This window comes from Grammomys surdaster, unplaced genomic scaffold, assembly GCF_004785775.1.
Source record: "Grammomys surdaster isolate TR1022 unplaced genomic scaffold, NIH_TR_1.0 126906, whole genome shotgun sequence".
Lineage (NCBI taxonomy): Eukaryota > Metazoa > Chordata > Mammalia > Rodentia > Muridae > Grammomys > Grammomys surdaster.
In genome coordinates, this window is record NW_021621692.1 from 6,590,392 (window position 1) to 6,611,748 (window position 21,357).

At 50.0% G+C, this 21,357-nt stretch overlaps 1 protein-coding gene across 1 annotated transcript in view; it reads right to left on the reverse strand.

Annotated features, from left to right (window-relative positions):
• Window positions 1-12,611, reverse strand: part of Sdk2 (sidekick cell adhesion molecule 2) — a gene marked incomplete at its 5' end in the record, with an annotated part of 93,780 nt that extends 81,169 nt beyond the window's left edge. Inside the window, 7 exons of the mRNA XM_028761291.1 lie at window positions 4,874-4,976; window positions 5,819-5,986; window positions 6,742-6,858; window positions 7,484-7,678; window positions 10,586-10,669; window positions 10,807-10,997; window positions 12,500-12,611. Of these exons, the coding sequence (XP_028617124.1) occupies window positions 4,874-4,976; window positions 5,819-5,986; window positions 6,742-6,858; window positions 7,484-7,678; window positions 10,586-10,669; window positions 10,807-10,997; window positions 12,500-12,611 (970 nt within the window). The remainder of the gene's footprint in view (window positions 1-4,873; window positions 4,977-5,818; window positions 5,987-6,741; window positions 6,859-7,483; window positions 7,679-10,585; window positions 10,670-10,806; window positions 10,998-12,499) is intronic.
• Window positions 12,612-21,357: the final 8,746 nt, after the last annotated feature.

Below are 21,357 nucleotides of genomic sequence, written 5' to 3' on the forward strand. Positions count from 1 at the left end.
ATACAAGGGATGGAAGAATAGGTTGGCTAAATATACGGCAAATCCAGAATGTAGTATCTTCCACAGTGGGGTCAGGGGATCACGGTCCATTACATGCTTGCATACCTAAACTGTTTAAAATTCAAGATTTGTTATTTGTATTTCGTGTGTATGAGTGTGTGCTTGCTTGCATGCATATGTATACTACATGTGTGTCTTGTGTTTGGCGAGGATAGAAGGGGGCACTGAATTCTCTAGGACTGGAGTCACAATTGTGAACTGCCACACGGGTGGCGGGAATCAAGCTCGTGTCCTCTGGAAGAGCAGCGGCAGCTGAGCCGCACCTCTAGCCCCTCTACAGAGTTTCACTGTAGCACGGGCACGCTTACTTGTGGACATATTATCTACAGAGAGAGTTGAGCAGCGATGTCAAAGACCACGTGGCTCTCAAAGCCTAAGCCATCCCCCTCTGGCCCTTTATAGAAATGGTTTATTGATTCCTGGGTGATGAAATCAGATTTCTACAGACTCAATGACACAAAACCAGAGTTGGTGAGATGGCTCAGCGGGTAAAGCTCTTGCTGGCCAGCAGATGACTTGAGGACCCACGTGGTGGTAAGAGAGGACTGATTCCTTCAGGTTGTCCTATGACTTCCACGTGTGTACATGCCTCCCACCCCACACACAACGTAAAAATTCCCACCCAGTATCATCATCACCAGCAGCAGCAGCAGCAGCAGCAGCAGCAACAGATGAGCATAAAAATTAAAAAAAAAAAGGTCCCCTCAACAATAATGCTGGAGTCACTGGACATCATGGTTACAGCCAGCTGTAGTTACAAGCCTCAGACCTATTACAAACTTTATTTCAAAGTTGGCTACAAACCTAAATGCACATTTCGGAATCTCGCAGCTGCTAGGAGGTAGTAGGAAATCTAGAAAGCCTGGCCTCTGGTGCTGACTCCAGATACTACACCGAAGGCCTGATCCCTGGTTGGGAGCGGGGGGAGAGAAATTGATGAGATGGACTTTGTCAAAATTAAAATTTTCTACTCTTCCACAGATATTGCCAAGAGACTAAAAAGAGAAGCCACGGGCCGGGAGAAGATGTTTGCATGACAAATATCTGATAAGGCACTGTTATCCAAAATATACAGAGACGTCTTAGAACTTAACCCTAAGAAAACAAACAGCCTGATTAAAAACTGGGCTGAAGTCCTTGGCAGATACCTCCCCGATGAAGACACACGCAGAGGGAAACAGAAATGAGATCTTTGTCTCCTAGGCTCTTCGTCTCCTGGAAAGACTCTATTCTAGAGCGGACTCTGCTACTGAAGAAGGCTGGAGCTCCGTTCCTAGAACCAAACAAGGCAGGAGGCTCACAGTTGCCCGCAACTCCAGCTTCAAAGGATCTGGTGCCCTCTGGCGGGATTAATGGGTACTGGACACACAGATATATAACCCCTGCCCTTGCCTCATATGCACATAATTTTAAATGAATGAATGAATGAATGAATGAATAAAACTTCATTCTTCATTCTTTCATTCATTACTTCAGAACAGCAACAAGAACCACACCACAAACAGTAGAATGGCCAACATCACCCAGCGTCTGCCAGGGGAATGCCCCCTCCTCCAAGATGTGTACCACGCCTCTGAAAGACACTTTGGGTGTTTGCCTCTCACCCCCTTCCCATTTTCTTGACAGGGTCTCAGTATGTAGCTCTGGATTGCCTAGAACTTGCTATGTAGACCAGGTTGGCCTCGGACTCACAGAGATCTGTCTGCCTCTGCCTCCCGAGTTCTGGGATTAAAGGTGTGTGCCATCATTCCTGGTTTGAGTGGTTTCTTACAAAAGTAAACAAAATATACACTTAGCCAGGAGAATGACTGAAAGTTTCAGCCCATCTTGGGCTACATAGCAAGAGCCTATCTCAAACACACACACAGACACACACACACAGACACACACACACACACACACACACCCCTCTATCCATATCACACTCTTAGCATCATTTTTCATAAATCAAACTTGAAACAAATAAAAATAAATAACCTCCAAGTCTCTTCACCTCATTAGGGTAGAAAAATTTCAGAATAATCCGGTTATGTAATGTGACCATTAACTCATCTGACCAGTGGTCTTTCGGAGACCCTTTTGGTTTTAGATAACATCAGCCAATTTTTAGCAAATCAGAGATGTGTAAAAAAAAAGTGATTAGCAGGATGCTCTTAATGAGATTTCTCCATGTTAGCAAAAATTTAGAAATAATAATTAATAAAAAAATGCAGTCGCTGTGAACTGGCAAACCGTTTCCCTCAGACAGTGGACTCCAAGCAATCTGGTAATTGAGTTGATGAAAACATATTTATTGACATGACACTAGGGGCACAGCAGGTCCGTAAGGGAAAAAGATTAGAGACTAGAGTGCGTCTGGCTTCTTTAATGGACCTCAAATATCATTACCAATGGTGTCTAATTAAGAGGAACAGTTAACTCTACATGTGTTTTTCCGCTATCCTTTTTTTTTTCCTGATCTGAATTTTCCTCCTGCAATGTAATAAATTCATTACATGGTAAATGCATAAGAAAGCATTTATTAAGAGTAGTAATGTCTCAAAGTGGATTGTTCATGTCCTGTCTAGATTTGGACCCAGACACCAAATAGATTCTTTGAGAATGGCAGGCAGCTCGCAGCTGTCTGGGCCTCACCACTGGGGCCCGGCTTTGTCTTGACAACACATCACTTGGGATTTGAGCGGCCAGTGCTTGAATATGAGCTGTTTCTCCCTTTCTAGTCTGCTCAGGGGACCCCGTTGTGCTTTGTAGCTAGAATATCCTGTTTCTGGAAGAATATCAGAATCACTGGGCAGCTTTAAAAATACTGAGATTTGTGCCCCCTGCCCCTATGTAATCTCAAGGCTGCAGAGGACAGCAGGGGCTGCCACTGCCCAAGGAGCACAGGCTAAGAGCAGAGACAGAGGGCTGGCCTTGGGTAAAGCTGTGAGCTCCAGGTTCAGTGAGAGACTCTTGGAGACTGATAGAGAGATACTTGATGTTGGCTTCTTCTCTGCGCGCGCGCGCACACACACACACACACACACACACACACACGTATGCATACACAGACATATATGCACACATGTACACAATGCACACACACACACCTGCACACACATATATGCACATACACATATGGAAGCACATATGCACACATATGCACATACAGGTACACAATGCACACATAGGCACACATACCCACACACAAATAATGGAAACAGTTGCTGAGGTAACATAGTGGCTATTCCGGTGTTTTTCAACTAGTGGATGTAGAAAGGACATTTTCTATATCTGTCGTGCCAGACTGTGACTTGGGAGTGGCATGGATATGGCTTCTCTCTGAGGACATTTTCACAATTACTTTATTAATTTTTTTCTTTTAGAGAAAACTCTGATAAAGCCAGGACGACAGATCCTGAAGTCAGTCTGCCAACAGTCTGACTACCTCTGTGTGATTTCACGGCTCATGTATGTGCCTCTGCTGGCATGTGACAATGCCCTAGAGGTCAATATTGTACACTTCATGAAGTGTTTCTTAGCCTGGACAGGCAAAGTGTTGCCTAAGGAGCTAGCCTGGTGTCTGCAATCCAGGTTCCTCAGAACTCTATTATACTGACTAGCAGACTGTCCTCTGTTCAGTGACCACCAGGTGGCGCCCCAGGACACCATTGTGAGGCTTACGGAGGCCATGTCTGGTGGAGGCAGGAGAGCCCGCCCCTCCTGGCCTCCGTGGCAATTGTGTGACAATGTTACTACTCATTAGCTAGACAGTAGCCTGCTGGAATCTTCTAAAGAAGCAGTTATGCTGACTCCCCAGCCTTCCGGAGCCCTCAGGAGAGCACAAAGGGACACAGCACACCGCTCCTGGTTGTAGCTCCCAGATCATCTCACGATTTGGGAGTACCCTGGGTGTCCTTGTTGGAGCTTGGGTATGTGGAAGCTTTGGTCCACAGACACCCAGCTGATACACCCACACTGGGCCCTCGAGGGCCTGACCATCTCGAGGGTCCAGGTCCTGGCTTTCCCACAGGGGCAGTGGGTAACTTCCATTTAAGCATTCCCCCTTACGTGCCCTCTGCCGGGGTCATCCCCTGAGCTTGGCTCCTGTCTCAGCCCTTTGATCACCTCTGTGTCGCCTTGCCTAGACAGCTCCACTATGAATATGAAAATAGGACATGAAAACCTTAGGTGCTTAAACTAACTCATTCACATGAGGTTAGTTGGAGGGGGGTTTAAAAAGTGGGGAGCACGCAACAGGAGTCTTCTAGCTCTTCATCCTAAATACCTTTTTCCTTCCCTCCCTGCCTCCCTCCTCTCTTGTTGCTCTTTTTCTTCGTGTGTAGTGTATGTGTATAATATGTGTATGGTGTGTATGAATATGCATACAGGTTTTCTGTCTGTAATTTTCTTCCATACTCTTAGACAGTGTCTCTCACTGAACCTCAGTAGGCTGGAGAAAGCTCCAACAACCCCGTCTCTGCCTCTCCACAGTGCTAGGATTAGAGGTATGTAAGTAGCTGTGCCCTGATTTTGGGTACGGGGATTTGAACTCAGGTCCTTGTGGTTACACATAAGTGTTCTTAGCACTGAGTCATTCCCGTAGTCCTCCTCCTCGCTCTATTTCTCTGCCTTCCATTTCCTGCCTCAGAACTCTGCCTCAACACAGTTCACACAGCATGGCCCTTAGGCACTGAGCCTCTTCTCCATCTCAGCCCATGTACCCAGCTCTGGAAACAGCCCTTAAGGTGAGACACGGCCTTACAGGTGGCATCAACTCTCCGATGCTGTCATCCTGTCTTATAAGCATCCCCTCCCACTTTGTGCAGAGTACCTGACAGTCACTCTGGGATCGTGGGTCACTCCACACACCATGGAGGCCTGGGTGCCCTTGATGACGCTCTGGTCCTGGGGTGGCTTCGTGATACGTGTCCGGGCTGTAAGACAAGGTGCAGCGAGCAGGGATATGACGTCAGGGATGTGTTTAGTGGGCAGGGATGATGGGATGGCACCATAGGAGGGCCAGGCAGGGGAGGAACACACTTAGAGCTGTGCATTTGGATGTTGGGAGAGGATGATCTCATATGTTGACAGGTGTGTGTCACAAAGAAGTCCTAGAAGAGTGGAAAGGACAAAGTGTCCCAGGGACACTGTGATTCTCAGAAGCCACAAACATGGTGAGGACTCAGTGCCACAGAGGGAATGGAAACTGCAAGTTAAGAGTGACCAGAGCCACCAGGCCAGCTTGTTGGTGACAGACAAGGTCTAGCCACTCACTCCCTAGGGCTCAGCTTGGAGAGGTGGCCATAAACCCTTATGTCTTGGGTGCACGCCTCAAGTAGAAGAGGCTTGAGGGATCTGCTGGCTTCTCTCCAGGCTGATAATGGCAAGTAGCATACTGAATAGAGAAGCCCACCTCGATGGGCCTCACCTTCACGACACTAATGTCTTGGCTGCTTTCTCAGCAGCACAAGGGTAGGAGAGGGACCGTGATGGACACGTCTGGCCCGCAGAGCCAAAAATATTTACTCTCTGGCCCTGTGTTGATTTTTGCCCTAAAATACACAAGACAGGTTTTAAAAAAATAGTTCTCTGGACTCCGCCAAGCATGGCACGACCTCTCCATCCGGTGGCCTTGGTGGCAGGGCCATCACCTTCTGGTTCTTGGCTTCTGAGTTAATTTGTCATCATCCTCGTGACAGGAAGAGCCTTGGTTGTGTCAGCAACACAGTATGGAAGTGCAGATGCTGGCAGCCCACCCCTACGGATGGTCACTCACCCCATACGACCAGGTCTGCGGAGGCCTCGTCCACTCCCCGAGAGTTGGTGGCCAAACAGGTGTAGGTACCAGCGTCCGAGATATGGGTTGGGCTAATGAGCAGGCTGCCAGACTCCAGCAGGGTGAAGCGGGGCAGCTGGACAGAGCCACTGGCTAAGATGCGCTCCCCTGAAGTGACAGAGGGTTTTATGGGATATCAGATGAAGCCTCGATATTGGCTCTAAATGTTCCAGCTTTGGACGGTCTCGGGCACCCACCCATCTCTGGAAATGTTAAATGAACTGTTAAAGACAGGCTGAGCTGAGGCTTGGTGACAGACTCAGTCTCAGGGTCACAGGCTCACAGGGCAGCAGTACCCTTTCTACCACCCTTTCTGCCACTCCGCCACCCACCACCATGTCTGCCCATCACCAGATGAGGCCACACTCTGTCTGCTGGGGCTGCTTGCAGTCAGCCAGCCACGGCCTGGGGGCAGCTGCACTTGGGCTGGGGAGAGGAGAGGGCAGACAGGCTGACGAGGTGATGATGGGTATCTCTGCCTAGGAAGGGACGGTTTTGGAGAATCACCTTCAGAGGAGGTGAGGGATGGATGAAGGGTGTCTCAGGGCAGTGCAGGGGAGGCGTGACCCAGAGATAGAGATACATAGATAGATCGATAGACAGACAGGCAGATGCATAGAGACACGACCAGGTTGAGATAGATAGACCTCTCGCAGAGGGACATAGGAGGTCTTGGGTCTAGCTTGGGAGAGACAGAGACATAGAAAAACAGAGCAATTCGGATTGTGAAAGGTGGGTGCTACACTGTCCAGCCTTTACAACGGCAAGTGGGGAGGCTCAATCCCGCTCGCTCCGGAACTCAGAGTCGAAGACTTTCCTAGACTCTCACGTGGCTATGTCCTCTGAGTGACCCTTCAGCCTACCTTTCTGCCAAGTGATAGCAGGCCGTGGTGCCCCTGAGGTCTCACATGCCAGGACCACCGACATGCCGTCAATCACTGTGCTATCAAGGGGCCCTCTGGTGATATTAGGGGCGATGCCTGTGGAGGGAGACAGAGGGATCTATTAGCAATACCTAGGAAGGTCCCCAGCTAGCAGCTAAGATCTCAGAGCTGACAAAAAAGACAGGTCCTTCCCTCCACCAGCTGGCCCTGGTGTGACAGGGCCTTTTGCAGGGAGGCCCATGAGAGGGCCTCCCAGGTACCTGTCAAGAGAGTTCTGCCCTCTGGAACCTCAGACTAAGGGGAAACTGAGGACACAGAGAAGCTCACACCCCCAGGGACAAAGTCAGTGGGACCTGACCTCCATTGACCATGCGCTACTTTGTGCAAGAACAAGCAGCTAAAAGCTGCCTTTGTGCTGAGTCTCCAGAACCCTAGGTGACTCCTCTAACCCGAGGTCAGCAGACACATCACTTGGAACTGGCTTTTCTCCAAGGGCATCAATGGCTCCAGGACTCAAGGAAAAGACCACGAGTGAGCAGGGCTCCTTTCAGTTGACCAGATGCTGTGTTGAGGGGTTGTGACGAGCTGGTGTCACATGCGATAGCCTCCCAGAATCCCACCACAGTGCAGGCCCACCCTACCATGCTCCTTGGCAGTGTGGAGGGACGCTATGATGTACCTCATGGGGAGGCTCAGAGGCAGCACAGGGGAGGACACTTACTGGTGACGGCCAGGTAGGTAGAGGTCTGGGCCTCACCAGCTGCGTTGTGGGCAAAACACTGGAGCATGCCGGTGTCATCGGGCAGCAGGCTGCTGATCTGCAGGCTGCCATCGCTACGCTGCTTGAAGCGTGTTAGCTTTCCCACCTCCACCAACGCAGCGTCCTTGTACCAGGTGATGGAGGGAGACGGCACCCCTGCAGAAGGCCAGGGACACAGTCAACCACCTTGCCCCATCCCAGGCCAGAGTCTGCAGGAGGTTCTAGGGTGCCTTGCATTCTAGAACGTGCTCATAGGCATCATTTTTATGGAGTAGGTTCTTTTAAAAGTCTCAAAAAATTTGGGATAGAGATTTTTCAGAAAATGGAAATCTAGAATCAGTTTTCTGGAGAAATGTTTCACCGGGCAGTCTTTAGAGGGGGGGTTCATTATTACTACTGTTTGCATTTTTATTTATTTTTATGGGTTCGGGCATGCAGGTGGAGGCCAGAGGACAGTGTTGTGGTGTTAGTTCTCTCCTTCCACATTTATGTAGGTTCCAGGGATTGAACCCAGACTGTCAGGGTTTTTGGCAAGCACCTTTAGCCAAAGAGGCATCTCATCTGTCCCTATTACTATTGAGTTACTTCAGACAGAGGCAGGAGAACCTCTGAGTTGGAGGCTAGCCTGGTCTATGGACAAGAGAGCTTCAGGACAGCCAGGGCTACACAGGGAAACCCTGGCTCAAAAAAACCAAACAACAAACAGACAAAAAATTATTTCATTTTAAATTGTGTGTGTGCACGTGTGTGTGCATGTATGTGTAAGGGTGCCTGAGGAAGTCAGAGGCATCCGTTCCATCCAGACCTGGAGCTACAGGTTGTGAGTTTCCTGATGTGACTGCTAGGAACCGAACCCAGGTCCTCTGCAAGAGCACTGTGAGCGCCTAACCTCTGAGCACTTTCTCCAGCTTCTATTAGGATTATTATTTTAAAGTGTGTTTATTTTATGTGTGTGCATATTCTTCTTATATAGATGTATGTGATCATGTGTGTGATGGGTGTTCACAGAGTTGAGAAGAGGACATCTGGAATCATGCACGCTTGTCAACCATCTACATGGGTGCTGGGAGTCAAACCTGGGTCCTCTGCAAGAGCAACAAGTGCTCTTAACTACCGAGCCATCTCTCCAGGCCCTATTGTTATTTTTGAGAAAGGGATTCACATATCCCAGGCTGGCCTTGAACTCTCTATGTAGTGGAGGATAGCCTTGACTTTTTTTTTTTGATCCCGCCTTAATCTCTCAAATATTGTATTACAAAGGGTGTGTGTCACCATGCCTGGGTGTGTGTCACCATGCCTGGTTGGTACAGTGTTGGGGATTGAACCCAGGACTTCATGCATGCTATTCAAATACTATCAACTGAGCTAACTCTCCATCCCTGGCTTCCTCTTCAATGCCTGCTTCTGCCTCCTCCTCTTCCTCCTCCTCTTCTTCCTCCTCCTCCTCTTCCTCCCCCTCTTCCTCCTCTTCCTCCTCCTCCTCCTTCTTCCTCTTCCTCTTCTTCTTCCTCTTCCTCTTCCTTCTCTTCCTCTTCCTCCTCCTCCTTCTCATCCCCTCCCCTTCCTCTTCTTCCACTTTCCTTATTACTATTATATATTTAAGACAAGGCCCTGCTCTCTAGCCCAGGCTTGTCTTGAACTTATGTCAACTCTCTTCCCTCAGCCTCCTGAGCAGGGATGGCAGGTGTGTCTTTAATTTTTTTACTGCAATGCTTGGCTCCCCCTTCTGTGTCTTGTGCTAACCTCCAAGAGCAGTACTCAATCCCCGCTATGGAGCCCAGGTAGAGAAGCAGGCAGAGAGGCCTCTGTTCCTTGGGAGGTTCCCCCACGTCCCATCTCAGGTCTGCAGACAGAAGAAGATGGAGTTCTCCATCTCTTGGACTGGTTCTCTCTCCGCATAGGTGTCCCTCAGCTCTTCCCATGCTCCCATTCGTTTGCCCTCTGCCTCTCTGCCTCTGCTCAAACTTAACTTCCCCAGGGGTGCCCTACACAGCACTGCAGCCTCCCCCCTCCCTTCCACCCTGCATTCAGCCATCACCGTCACCGTCACCGCTTTTCATCCACTGTATGACAACAATTCTTTGCTATTCATTGCAACGTGATGGAGGGTCAGGGTGTGGCTTACAATCGACAGCATGTCGCAGTTTAATTGGCAGCCTTGTTTCTTTCTTAGTGGCACATAAAATACTGGGGCATCTCACTGCTCACAGCGTTTTGAATGAGGCGAAATAAGGCATCTTTGTTTACTGGCTTCTTCCTCTCTTTGCAAATGTGTACGTTGGAAAACAGGAGGTACTGGGCTAGGTGGTCCCTCTGTAAAGTCAGCCTGGTCACTCCTCTTGGGCGGCCAAGAACAAGAGATCCCGCTGAGATTATGTGACAGCAGTGTCTACCTGTCACCCCTCTGCTCCCATAGGCCTCTGCCTAAGAGTCTCAGAAGAGCTTCAGTTCCAGAAGCCCCTCTTCACTACTGGGGCTACATCAGACCCCTTGCTCAGGAGTCCCTATTCTCTGGACAGCCTGGAACTCACAGCAATCTTTCTGCCCCAGCCTCTAGATGCCAAGATGCTTGAGTCCCCACACTATGCGATAGCCCTTTGTAACCCTCTATCCCCTGGCTATCCCTCAGGTTTGGCTCTGTCAGGATGGGGGCAGTAAGGACTGGAAACTGTGACAGAGGGCTAAGTAGAATGAGCAGAGGACGAGGACCAAGTCAGGTACCCCCCCTCTCAAATGGGCTGAGTGGATGGCACCCGTTCAGGTGAGACACACCAGGTCTGCGGGTGCTGGCAAAACGGTGATTCGACATTGTCTACAACTCTCAAATTATGGGCAATTTGGGTCTGTCACCTGTCCTGAAATTACGGTAATTTGGGCTCATTTGTAACTCTGGAGTTACGTGGGTTGATTTGCAGTCTGAGATTACGGTAATTTGGCTGTTTGTTTCCTGGGTGCTAGATCCTAGCCAGCCTGTCACTGCTTAGCCATGTGGTTTGGAGAGGGAGGTGGGGCTTAGAGATGTCCCGGTAGCCGAAGGTCTCCACACGCATGCCTTGGTGTTACCTTTAGCTCGACAGGGAATGTCTACCACCTTCTCCATCTCGGCTGTGATGTGTCTCTCAGGCTCTCTGACAAACTGAGGTGGCTCTGCACGGGGAGGAGCAGGAGACAGGATTAGAGGCTTACTGCTTTTATATCTAGTCACTGTGGAGATGGCACCAGCCCACACTGCTGTGCCCTCCCTCTCCCATAGCAGAGGAACACCAGCACTTGCTTGGACTCACCCAGCACTGAGAGGTAGGCGCCCCGGGTGACAGGGGCCACGCTGCTGCTTCGCAGCATGGCCTCACACTCGTAGTACCCGGCGTCGCTGACTGTGGGGTTGGTGATGGTGAGCCTGCGGTTGTAGTCACTGATCCCATTGGAGAGCAGAGCCCCATCTTTCTTCCACACGATGTGCAGCTTGATCAGAGGCCTACAAGGTGAGGGAGGCAGTTGCTTTCAGTCAAGGGCTTCTGGAAGGACCATGGGGGATGGGGCAAGTGTGGGAAGGAGCAGGGATGGAATTGGCGTTGGTGTGGCTAGCACCCCATCTGTAGAATGGGGGCAAGTGTAGCGGCTCTGGGTGGTTATGAATGTCAGTCATGGAGAATGTTCCCAACAGGGCCGGGACACAACGGTATAATTGCACACATATCTCTAGGAGAGCCTGGGGGCTAGCCTAAGTTATATGCTGAACTCTCCCTGGGAACTGAACTTTCCCTTCCTTGATTTGGGAGGAGTGGAGGATTAGGGGAGGTGGGAAGAACAGATATGACACAGATACAGGGGCAGACAGACAGACAGACAGACCACCTTCACCTTTGAGAGGCAGGGAGCATGTGGACCCCTTCCCACCATCACGGGCTTCGGGATCTGGTTTGCTCTGACACTCCTTCCCAGAACCTAGTGGTTTCTAAGGATGGACCTCCCTAAGTGGAGTGGAGCTAGCTGTTTGGGGGGCACTCAGAATCTTCTAGAAAAGGCTCTCCATGGGTATGTAAGTGTGGGAAACACAGGCAGGGCCTTGGCTGCAGGATCTCTCAGGCTTTTAACATACATTCTGGCCAAATTTCCCACCTTTGTGAAAGGACTGGGTTCTGTGAAGAAGCATGCTCTCACAGACAGTGCTGTGGGGACTAGGCCCTCCTAGAATCCTCAGGGGACCTTGGGACCACAGTCAAATTCCATAATGGTAACATGACTTTTTCTCTATAGATTACATGGGCAGGGTGGGCTGGGGTCAGTACTCTTCCTGCATGCCTTATAGTGTGGTGTGTGCCAGGTCACACCCAGTTTATAGATGAGCAGACTGAGGCCCATTGTGGGGCAGGGAGCTGGGCTTCTGGGGGAGCTGGCTTCAGTTCAGCATTGTTACTGGCCATTTGGGTGACTGGGCCAGACTTCTTGCCCTCTCTGTCCTGTAGGCTCTTGACACTTCCGTCATGTTGGGGAAAAAGGAGGCCCTGTGGGAAACTCTCACTACACAGCCCTCTTAGGAGGGTGTTTGGGGACAATCTAACAGTCTCCTCTGGGAGGGACTGGAGGGACACAATAGTGCTTCATGAAGTCCGTGTTGTACCCACTCTGTGTATCATCTTCTGCACCCCACATGTAGAAGGGGGTCTTCTCCGAGGGACCATCTTCCCCGCTCTGGATGGCTTTGTGTTAGAAACAGAGAGAGTTCCCCTCTGGCCCCATAGCCTGGGCTAAATCTGCTTCCCAGTGGCTCACTAGGGTTGACACTTTCCTCTTGTACATGCAAGAACAAGAAACCCTGTTGAGCTTGCTAGACTGTGCTCTGGATTTGCAATGGCCACCCACCCCTCTTCCCCTGCTCTCATAGGTCCCTTATCAGACCAGGCGGCTAGACTTTGCTCAAAGAGGACCGTGCTCCTGGCTACAGTTCTAGTAAGGGATCAAAGATGCGCCACCTACCTGGCGTTGGCCACACACTCCATGGTCACCTCCGAGGTCCCAGCTACAACACTGGTGTTCTTGGGTGGGATGATGATGGTTGGTGCAATGGGGTCAGCAGGCCCCCCAACATCTGGGAAGAGGTGAAGTGTTTAGGAGGGCGGAGTCAGAAACCTGTTTCTGCCCGCTCACGTGGTACAAGGAGACCTTACTCCTTAAGGTGCAGAGTAGGTAGCTGTACAGGAAGTCCCGCAGCTGCCCCTCTGGGCAGATCTGGGAGGCTTTTTCTTCCTCTGCTCATGAGTTGAAGTGTCGGGACTCTCTGGGAGGTCCTCTGTTCTCAAAGGCCTCCAGAGTCCTTCTGCAAGTCAACCACGCCCCTAAGTCAACCACGCCCCAAGTCAACCACGCCCCCAAGTCAACCACGCCCCTCCACTGACTGCTATCGGGTCCCACTACCTTCAAAACACTCCCTCTCGCCTAAGTTTACCTCACTGATCTACTTCATCTTTGCCGCGCCCTGCCCCCGCCCCGTGCCAGACCACACACTCTCTGCATTGAATACAGTGGTGTTTCTCCCTGTTGGAAAACACAGCCCTCCGACAGAAACAGCTGCCATCTTCCTCAATTCAGCTGCACCTGCTGAGTGTGAGAGCCAGCTGGACTCAGGTCGGTAGACATTTGAGATTCCCTTAGAGAAGGAAGGGGCAGGGCTGAGATCCTGGCTGCTCCTCCTCGCCATCTTTTGCAATTAAACCCAAATTTCAGGAGGCCTCAGGGTCAGGGTCTTTGGCGGTGGTAGAGTCTATAGTCTTAGAAAAATTAACTGAAAGAGGCTACAAGCTATAGGAAAAGTATCATCCATGTTGGGTGAAGGCTTTCCAATATGGCTCCTTTGGGGTCCCCAAGCTCCCGTCAGTAACCCCTCCTATGCTCTGTAAATAGGTCTAGTAAGCTCATTGGTTTTCTGGTGTGAGGGTTTGAGTGAGAAATGTTCCCCATAGGCTCACGTGTTTGAACGCTTGGCCCTCAGTGGGTGGCACTACTTGGGGGAGGTTATAGGGGGTGTGGCCTCCCTCACCTTTCAGTTTGTTCTGTTTCGTGTTTGAGTTTAAAAGACGTGATGCTCTTTTGGCTCTCTGCTCCAGTCACCTGCTGTCTGGCCTGACTGTCACTTAGAGACTCCCTCTGAACCCATACACCCAAAATGTTGGGCCAGAGCAATGAAAAGCACATAACACGCCCGGGGAAACTTTGGTGGAGTTGTACTTTGGCTTGTCGTTGAGGCCTTATGATGGGGGGGGGGGACTTTTACATCTCTTTAGGGTGGGAATTCTCTCAGGAGTCCCCTCCCCTGGTTCAGGACCACCCAGCAGCTGTAGGTGTGGCTTCGTTTAGAAACAGGGTCTTTGTAGACCTTGTAACTGGTTCAGCTGAGATCACAATGCAGTGGAGGCAAAAATCTCTATCCAGTGGGAACAACATCCTTCTGCATAGGAGTCAGGGACTCCAGAACAAGACTCACAGGGGAGCAGCCAAGCAAAGGCAGCGGTGGAGACCGGAGCCGAGAAGGGAGTGCAAGGGATGCCAGCTTCGAGGACTGGAAGAGGCTACAGAGACACCCCCCTAGCACCTCTCAAGGGGAATGGGGACCTCACGACTCCTTGAGGCCAGATTTTATCTCCAGACCCATGAAAGAGTCGGTTCGCATGATAAGCCTCCCTGTGGTGGCATGCTGTTACGGTGACCACAAGGGGCCAGTCCAGTTGTTGCCATGGAGGCTGAGATGGTGTTGGCTGTGGGCCGAATTGTGTCTCCTGATGGCTCATAGTCTGGAGGCCCTAATGCTGATACAATGGCATTGGAGGTGAGCCTGCCGAAGCTGAGGAGACTTGGCTAGGCTTGTGGGGTATGGCTTGTGGGGTATGACCATGGAATTAGCACCTTCAGCCACTTTCTCTTGTTTAATTCTTGTCCCTTTCGCTTCTCTTAGATGTCCTCTTCTCAATCTCTCTTGCCTCTTTCTTCTTTATCACCTCTCTCTCTTGTACTACCTTTTCTTCTTCCCTCTCTCCCTCCATGTCTCTCTCTTGCTCCTTACTTCTCTGTCTCCGCTTCTTCCCGCTTCCCCCACTTCCTCTCCTCTTCAGCCACACGAGGACTCAGAGAGTGAGCAGGCAATTGTGTCCCAGTCAGGAGCTATACCCTCTCCAGCCCTGCCTTGCGACTCCCTGACCTTAAAGTCTCCGACTCCAGACCCGTGACTGTGTCAATACATGCAGCTTAAGGCTGGACATACAGCTTTGTCACAGGCCTCTGAGCTGATGTTTTAGCCCTGGTGGCTACCACGTCTCAAGCAGGGAGCAGGCACATGGTGGTTGGTAGGTGTGTGCAAACACCCTTACGTGACTGAAGAACTGTGGTGCAGCAGTTGTCATTGTCCACCTCTGGGGATACGGGATGAAATGAAATAGGGCTTTTGTGAATGGGCTTATGAAATAAAAGGCAAAAAAAAAATACCCCTTGCTGTGGACAGGGTGGTTTCATGGTTTTTCTGTGTATTCTGGGCCCTTTCAGAGGTGCCTGGCTCCTCTTGCTGGGCCAGCATAGGCCCAATACTGTCTACAGCCTCAGCATCCCCTCTGCATCTCTTCTGGGCTCTTAAAATACACCCGGAGAGAACTTTTTTCTTGTGTGACGACAAATCTATCTAGTTGGCTTCCTTCCAGGACTCTTTAGAGAGAGCCCGCTGTGACAGCTGGCACAGGTGTAGGTGATGGTGTGGGGGTGATCCTCTGTGGGCCAAGAGGAAGGCACATTGTATTCTTGTAGCCACTGTGAGCCGCTCTGGCCGGCCCCAGGCAGGTTTCCTGGCAGAGCTCTAGGCCTTGTTAGAATCAGCCAAGGAAGAATAGGAATAAAATGTAAAAATAAAGGAAAATGAACGGGCAAGAAGGCGGCATATAAAGCAGAGTAATTGCAACAATATAAAGTCTCATGTAGGTGCCATAAAGTGCGGTCGGATTGAAAGCTGCTGATATAGCTGAATCCATAAACGTGTGCTCTAAGTTGTTTATTACATGCCTGCGCGCAGGTACCATGGCCCAGATTAATGGGCCACGCCGAGGAGACAGACTGTTAGAGTCTGAGCCGGTGCTGCTGGTCTGATAAACAGACACCCCGGAGGAAGGCGAGCTATGGGGAGGTAGAGATTAAATAAGGAGGGCTGTTACTGTGACACTGGGACACCCCTGGAGCCTGTGGCCAGGTCCAGGCAGCAGCCTACAGGGCTGGAGGGGCTCCATGGTGGCTGAGAACCCTTGGTGCAGGGAAAGAGGATAGGCCTGGGGCTAAGGGAAGCCTGGGCCTTAGGCTTGCTCTGTCCCAAGTGTCAGGTGACCTAGACAGGTGACTGTATTCCACTCAGTCTCTTTTTTTCTCAGGGACAAATCTGGAATAAAAGTCATTACTTGGGGCTGGGGACATAGCTCACTGGGTTGAGTGTTTGCCTAGCATGCAGGAAGCTCTGGGTTCAATTCCCAGTGTGGTAGCTGGGAGAGGCAGCGGAGGTGGGGTATAATGGTGGGCACCATGGCTCGAGCCTTCAATCCCAGCAATTCCTGGGAGGGGAAGGCAGGCGGAATCTCTGTGAGATAAGCCTGGTCTACAGTTTAAGTTCCAGGCTAGCCAGGGCTACATACTGAGCTCCTGTCTCAAAGTAACAACTGGACATGGTGGAACATTGTAAACCCAGGGTGCACAAGGCAGAGGCAGGAAGATCAGGCGCTTAAGGCTATCACCAGCTATGTATTGAGTTCAAGGTCAACTAGAGCTATAGAAGACCCTCCCCCAAAAAATATCACTACCAGAGCCAGGCCAGGTGCTGCAAACCTGTTATCATTGCTACTTGGGAGGCCAAAGCGAGATGATAGAGCCTTCAAGGGCAGCCCGTGTAACTTACTTAGCAAGACTCCATCTTGAATAAAAAGAAGCAGCTAGGGCACACAGCTCATTACCTAGTATTTGTGGGTTCTGGGTTCGATTCCTAGTACTACTGAAAAACCAAACTGTAGCACCTGTCTGGGCAGTGCGAATTTAGGTCCCTGCTCAACATATCTTGCTTGGTGGATATCAGGAATGGGGGATTCCCCACAAGGATCGATGGTAGGATCTGTCCTCCTGGGAAGGAAAGCTGGGAGTCTCACTGGTGACTTAAAGATGCCTATGCTGAGGGCTGGAAGGAGGCTGGAGTGGGGGGCTCAGCTGGTCTAGCATGAGTGCAGAATGCCCTGCACGTAGCAGGTGCTCAGCGAAGGATGGTACTTCTCCTGGCAACAGTCTACCCATGTTAGGAAGAGCTGTCCCCACCACCTCACAGCTGAGTGTCAGACCCTGGGGTTACTGAGAAGTCGGAGTTGTCAGGGGTTCTTCCCTGAGGGAGATACCCGTGCCCAGGCTGTGGTGGATAAGGCAGAGCCTCTAGCTGCTGGAGATGGGAGTATGACTTCATGAAACCCTAGGCTTGAGAAGTATTGAGAGAAGAGTAAGAGAGGTGATCTATAACAGAACTATGTGTTTGAGGATGAAGATACCACAGCAGTGGTCCTGGGAGATAGAGGGTGGCAGAGTTCATGGTCTTGGCTTGATCTCCCTCCCCAGACTGCCCGTTTCTGCCTGCAGGAGCACTTCCATTCTAGTGCACTACCATTACATGTCCTCAGATCAGTCTTAGCACATTGCTAACACGAGGTCAGAGGTATCTCACGGTAGGAAGCCCAGTTTCTATTCCTGCCATGGGGTGAAGCAGATTTGACTTGGGGATGTCAGGTTGGATTTGGTGGCTGAGAATATATGAGCCCAGCTAGGGCAAGAGGACAAAGCCAATGGGGCACAGGGATGGTTTAGAGGGGAAGAGGACAGAGGTGGCGTGATGGCTGTGAGACTGGAAGCCTAGAGATGGGGACCTTTTAGAGAGTAGTGGGGAGCCCCAGGGAAAACTGGGTTTCGAAGGGGGATGTGTTTGGATTTTGTCAGATTGAATGTTTGAAATGATGATGGATGGATGTCTAGATGTGTGTCTAGATGGATGTCTAGATGTGTATCTAGGTGGATATCTAGGTGGGTATCTAGATGTGTGTCTAGATGTGTGTCTAGATGTGTGTCTAGATGGATGTCTAGATGTGTATCTAGGTGGATATCTAGATGTGTATCTAGGTGGATATCTAGATGGGTGTCTAGGTGGGTATCTAGATGTGTGTCTAGATGTGTGTCTAGATGGATGTCTAGGTGGGTGTCAAGGTGGGTATCTAGATGAATGTCTAGATGGGTGTCTAGATCGGTGTCTAGATAGGTGCCTAGATGAATGTCTAGATGGATGTCTAGATGGATGTTTGAGATGGTGATGGATGGATGTCTAGATGGCTGTCTAGGTGGGTGTCTAGATGGGTATCTAGATGGCTGTCTAGGTGGGTATCTAGATGTGTGTCTAGATGGGTGTCTAGATGGGTGTCTAGATGGGTGTCTAGGTGGGTATCTAGATGTGTGTCTAGATGTGTGTCTAGGTGGGTGTCTAGATAAATGTCTAGATGGATGTCTAGATGGATGTTTGAGATGGTGACGGATGGATGTCTAGATGGGTGTCTAGGTGGGTATCTAGATGAATGTCTTTATGGGTGTCTAGATCACTGTCTAGATAGGTACCTAGATGAATGTCTAGATGGATGTCTAGACGGCTATCTAGGTGGGTGTCTAGGTGGATATCTAGATGGATGTCTAGATGGTTATCTAGGTGGGTGTCTAGATGGGTATCTAGATAGATATTTAGATGGGTATCTAAATGGATGTCTAGATGGGTGTCTAGGTGGGTGTCTAGATGGGTATCTAGATGGCTGTCTAGATGGGTATCTGTCTAGATGGCTATCTAGGTGGGTGTCTAGATGGCTGTCTAGATAGGTGTCTAGGTGTTTGCTTGAGATGGTGATAGACAGGTGTCTAGATGGCTGGAGATGTTAGGAGGTGCCAGGCTTTGGGCCTCCTGGTGTGGAGTTGGCATCGATTCATGACATTCAGGAGTGAGGGATGAAGGCTGAGCCCCTGATGCTGGGCTTTCTCACTTCCTGGAACAGGAAGTGGTGGTAGAGGAGGACCCATGAAGGGCGCAGATGTAGACTGTAGGATTCTATAGCTTAGGAAATAGGGCCAGGCAGTGATGGCGCATGCCTTTAATCCCAGTACTTGGGAGGCAGAGGCAGGCTGATTTCTGAGTTCGAGGCCAGCCTGGTCTACAGAGTGAGTTCCGGGACAGCCAGGGCTACACAGAGAAACCCTGTCTCAAAAAAAAAAAAAAAAAGGAAATAGGGTCAGGAAGAGGTGAGGGGGAGGGGTGTCTAGGTGATGGTACAGGGGATGGGATGCAGGATGGGAATAGGTTAGGAGAAATAGCTAAGCTGGGGTGACTCTGACACAGCCAGGGAGGGAGACATCTGTGACCTTCTGTGGATCGCAGCTCAGGAGAGACTTCTGTTTTCCTTCTGATATATGAAACCACAATGGTGTCTAGGGCTCAGGCTTTGTGGTTATTGACTGTGGATCCCAGGCCTGATTTTGCTGGTGATTAGCAAAACCCACTGGGAGGTGGATGTTATTACTTCTCTGGCCTGTCCCCCTTTGTCACCTATGAAATCTGGATCATTGGAACCAGTAAGACGGTTCAGCAGTGAAAGGCACTTGACACCAGGCTCGAGGATCTGAATCTGATCCCCAGGACCCACATGATGGAAGGAGAGAAATGACTCCTTTAAACTGTCTCTTACTCCCAAATGTGTCCTGTGGAATGTGTGCTCCTCCTGCCCCCAGTAAACGTAATATAAAGTCTGGATAATGACAGCCTAGCCATCTGCCAGTGAGGACAGCTGTAGAGATGGCCCCAGCAGCCATCAGAATGTGGAGAGCCCTAGGCACCGAGGAAGCAGGCAATCTGTCAGTGGAGGGTAACAAGGGTGATGCCAGATGCCACCAGGTATGGTGTGACTCACCTTTGTAGGACACACCTGGTTGTCATGTGTTGGGTGGCCTAGACTTTGAGGCCTGGATACCCTGAGGCTGGAGAGATGTTGTCCCCAAGGTTGGGGATGAGCAGTGTCCATCCATCAGGTCTTTTCAGAAAAGAGCTAAAGGTCCTTTGATGTTCACTGGCTCCTGGAGCCAGGTGAGTTGTACTGAGTCAGTCAGTCTCCTGTGACCAAGCTGTGGTGAGGGACAGTCCAAGGACCAAAACGCAGGTGTGTGCTGCATTCAATTCATGTTCTAGTTAATGACTTAAGGACAACCCTCAAAAACCCAAAGCACAGAAGCCAAGGCTTTAGTTACAGGGCTCTATGGGAGCCCATCTCTTGCTTATGGGGTTCCTGCCACCAGTTGGGGTGGGGTAGGCAAGACCTGACACATGGGAGGGGCTATTGTGTTGAGGTGGATTAGGCCCTCACAACCATGGCTAGGATGGCGAATCAACAAGGTGGCTCTCGAGTATATGGACCGTGGTGTTTCCTAGGATGCTGTGGTGACCAGAACCTTAACAGTCAAGCCGTGATCTCATAGGCAAGCCCAGACAGGGAGGGCTTCTTTCTGAGAACTGCTAGTTAGGAACAGGGCCCACACAGAGCTTTCCACATGGAAGCCATGTTGGAGCGAGCATCCCCAAACTATCTCTGTCACACAGCTATCACGGGACAGTTCCCTTATTCCTCCTCCCAGTACTGCTTCAGACACCATGACACAGTGGAAGCAGCCAGGCCTATGGAGCGAGTGACTCACTAGGCCCCAGGAGCTGTAGGTGAGCGTCAGAGGGTCATTAGCTCTTTCCCGGAAAGTCCTGATGGATGGATACCTGATCATCCCCAACCCTGAGGATACCAGCTCTTCAGCCTGGGAGTATCTAGGTCTCAAAGTCCAGGCCATCCACCATGGCCCTCAAACTACGCATGCCCAGCAAGCTCCCGAAATGTAGCCTGCATTCGTTTGATTTAATGAGATTTAATTTTAGCTAATTTACATTTAATTAAACATGGATCCCCAATCCAGTTATTAGAACACTTTTAAGTAGAAGTGGAACAACTTGGACGTAAGACTATACCTTTATGGCTGTAAATCTGATGAAATCTAAATACGGATCACGTATTTCAGATGAAGATTTAGCATTCAAATTGAGATGCGCTTCAAGTGTAAGACACGCAGAGATTTCACAGACTTAGCAGGGAAAAAAAAATCTGATGTAAAATATCCTGCTAATATATTCTATACTGATGGCATGCTAAAAGGCTATTTTGGATACATTGGGTTAAATAGAACACATTAATAAAGTGAATTCTGCTTATTCCTTTTTTACTCTGTGAAAAATGAGGTAAGCTTCAATGTGGTGGTGTGTGCCCGCAATCCCAGCACTTGAAAGGTGGAGACGGGTGGGTAGGGGGTCAAGGTCATCCTCACTTACACAGGGAGTTCCAGGGCTATGTGAAATTCTGTCTCAAAAAACTCCCCAAAACCAAAAAGTAAAGATACATCCAAATAAATAAAACACATAAATAATATAAATGAATACAAATGGGACCACTGGAAAAAATTTAAGATGGTATGTGGGGCTCATATTAATATTTTATTTTATTCTATATTATATTTCCATGCAATAGTACAGGTCTGATTCGTGTGTGTGTATGTGTGTGGTGTGTATTGTGTGTGTGTGGTGTGAGTGTGTGTGTCTATGTGTGGTGTGTGTGTGTGTGGTATGAGTGTGTGTGTGAGTGTCTGTGTGTGGTGAGCGTGTGTGAGAGTGTGTGAGGTGTGTGTGAGTGTGTGTGTGAGTGTCTGTGTGTGGTGTGTGTGTG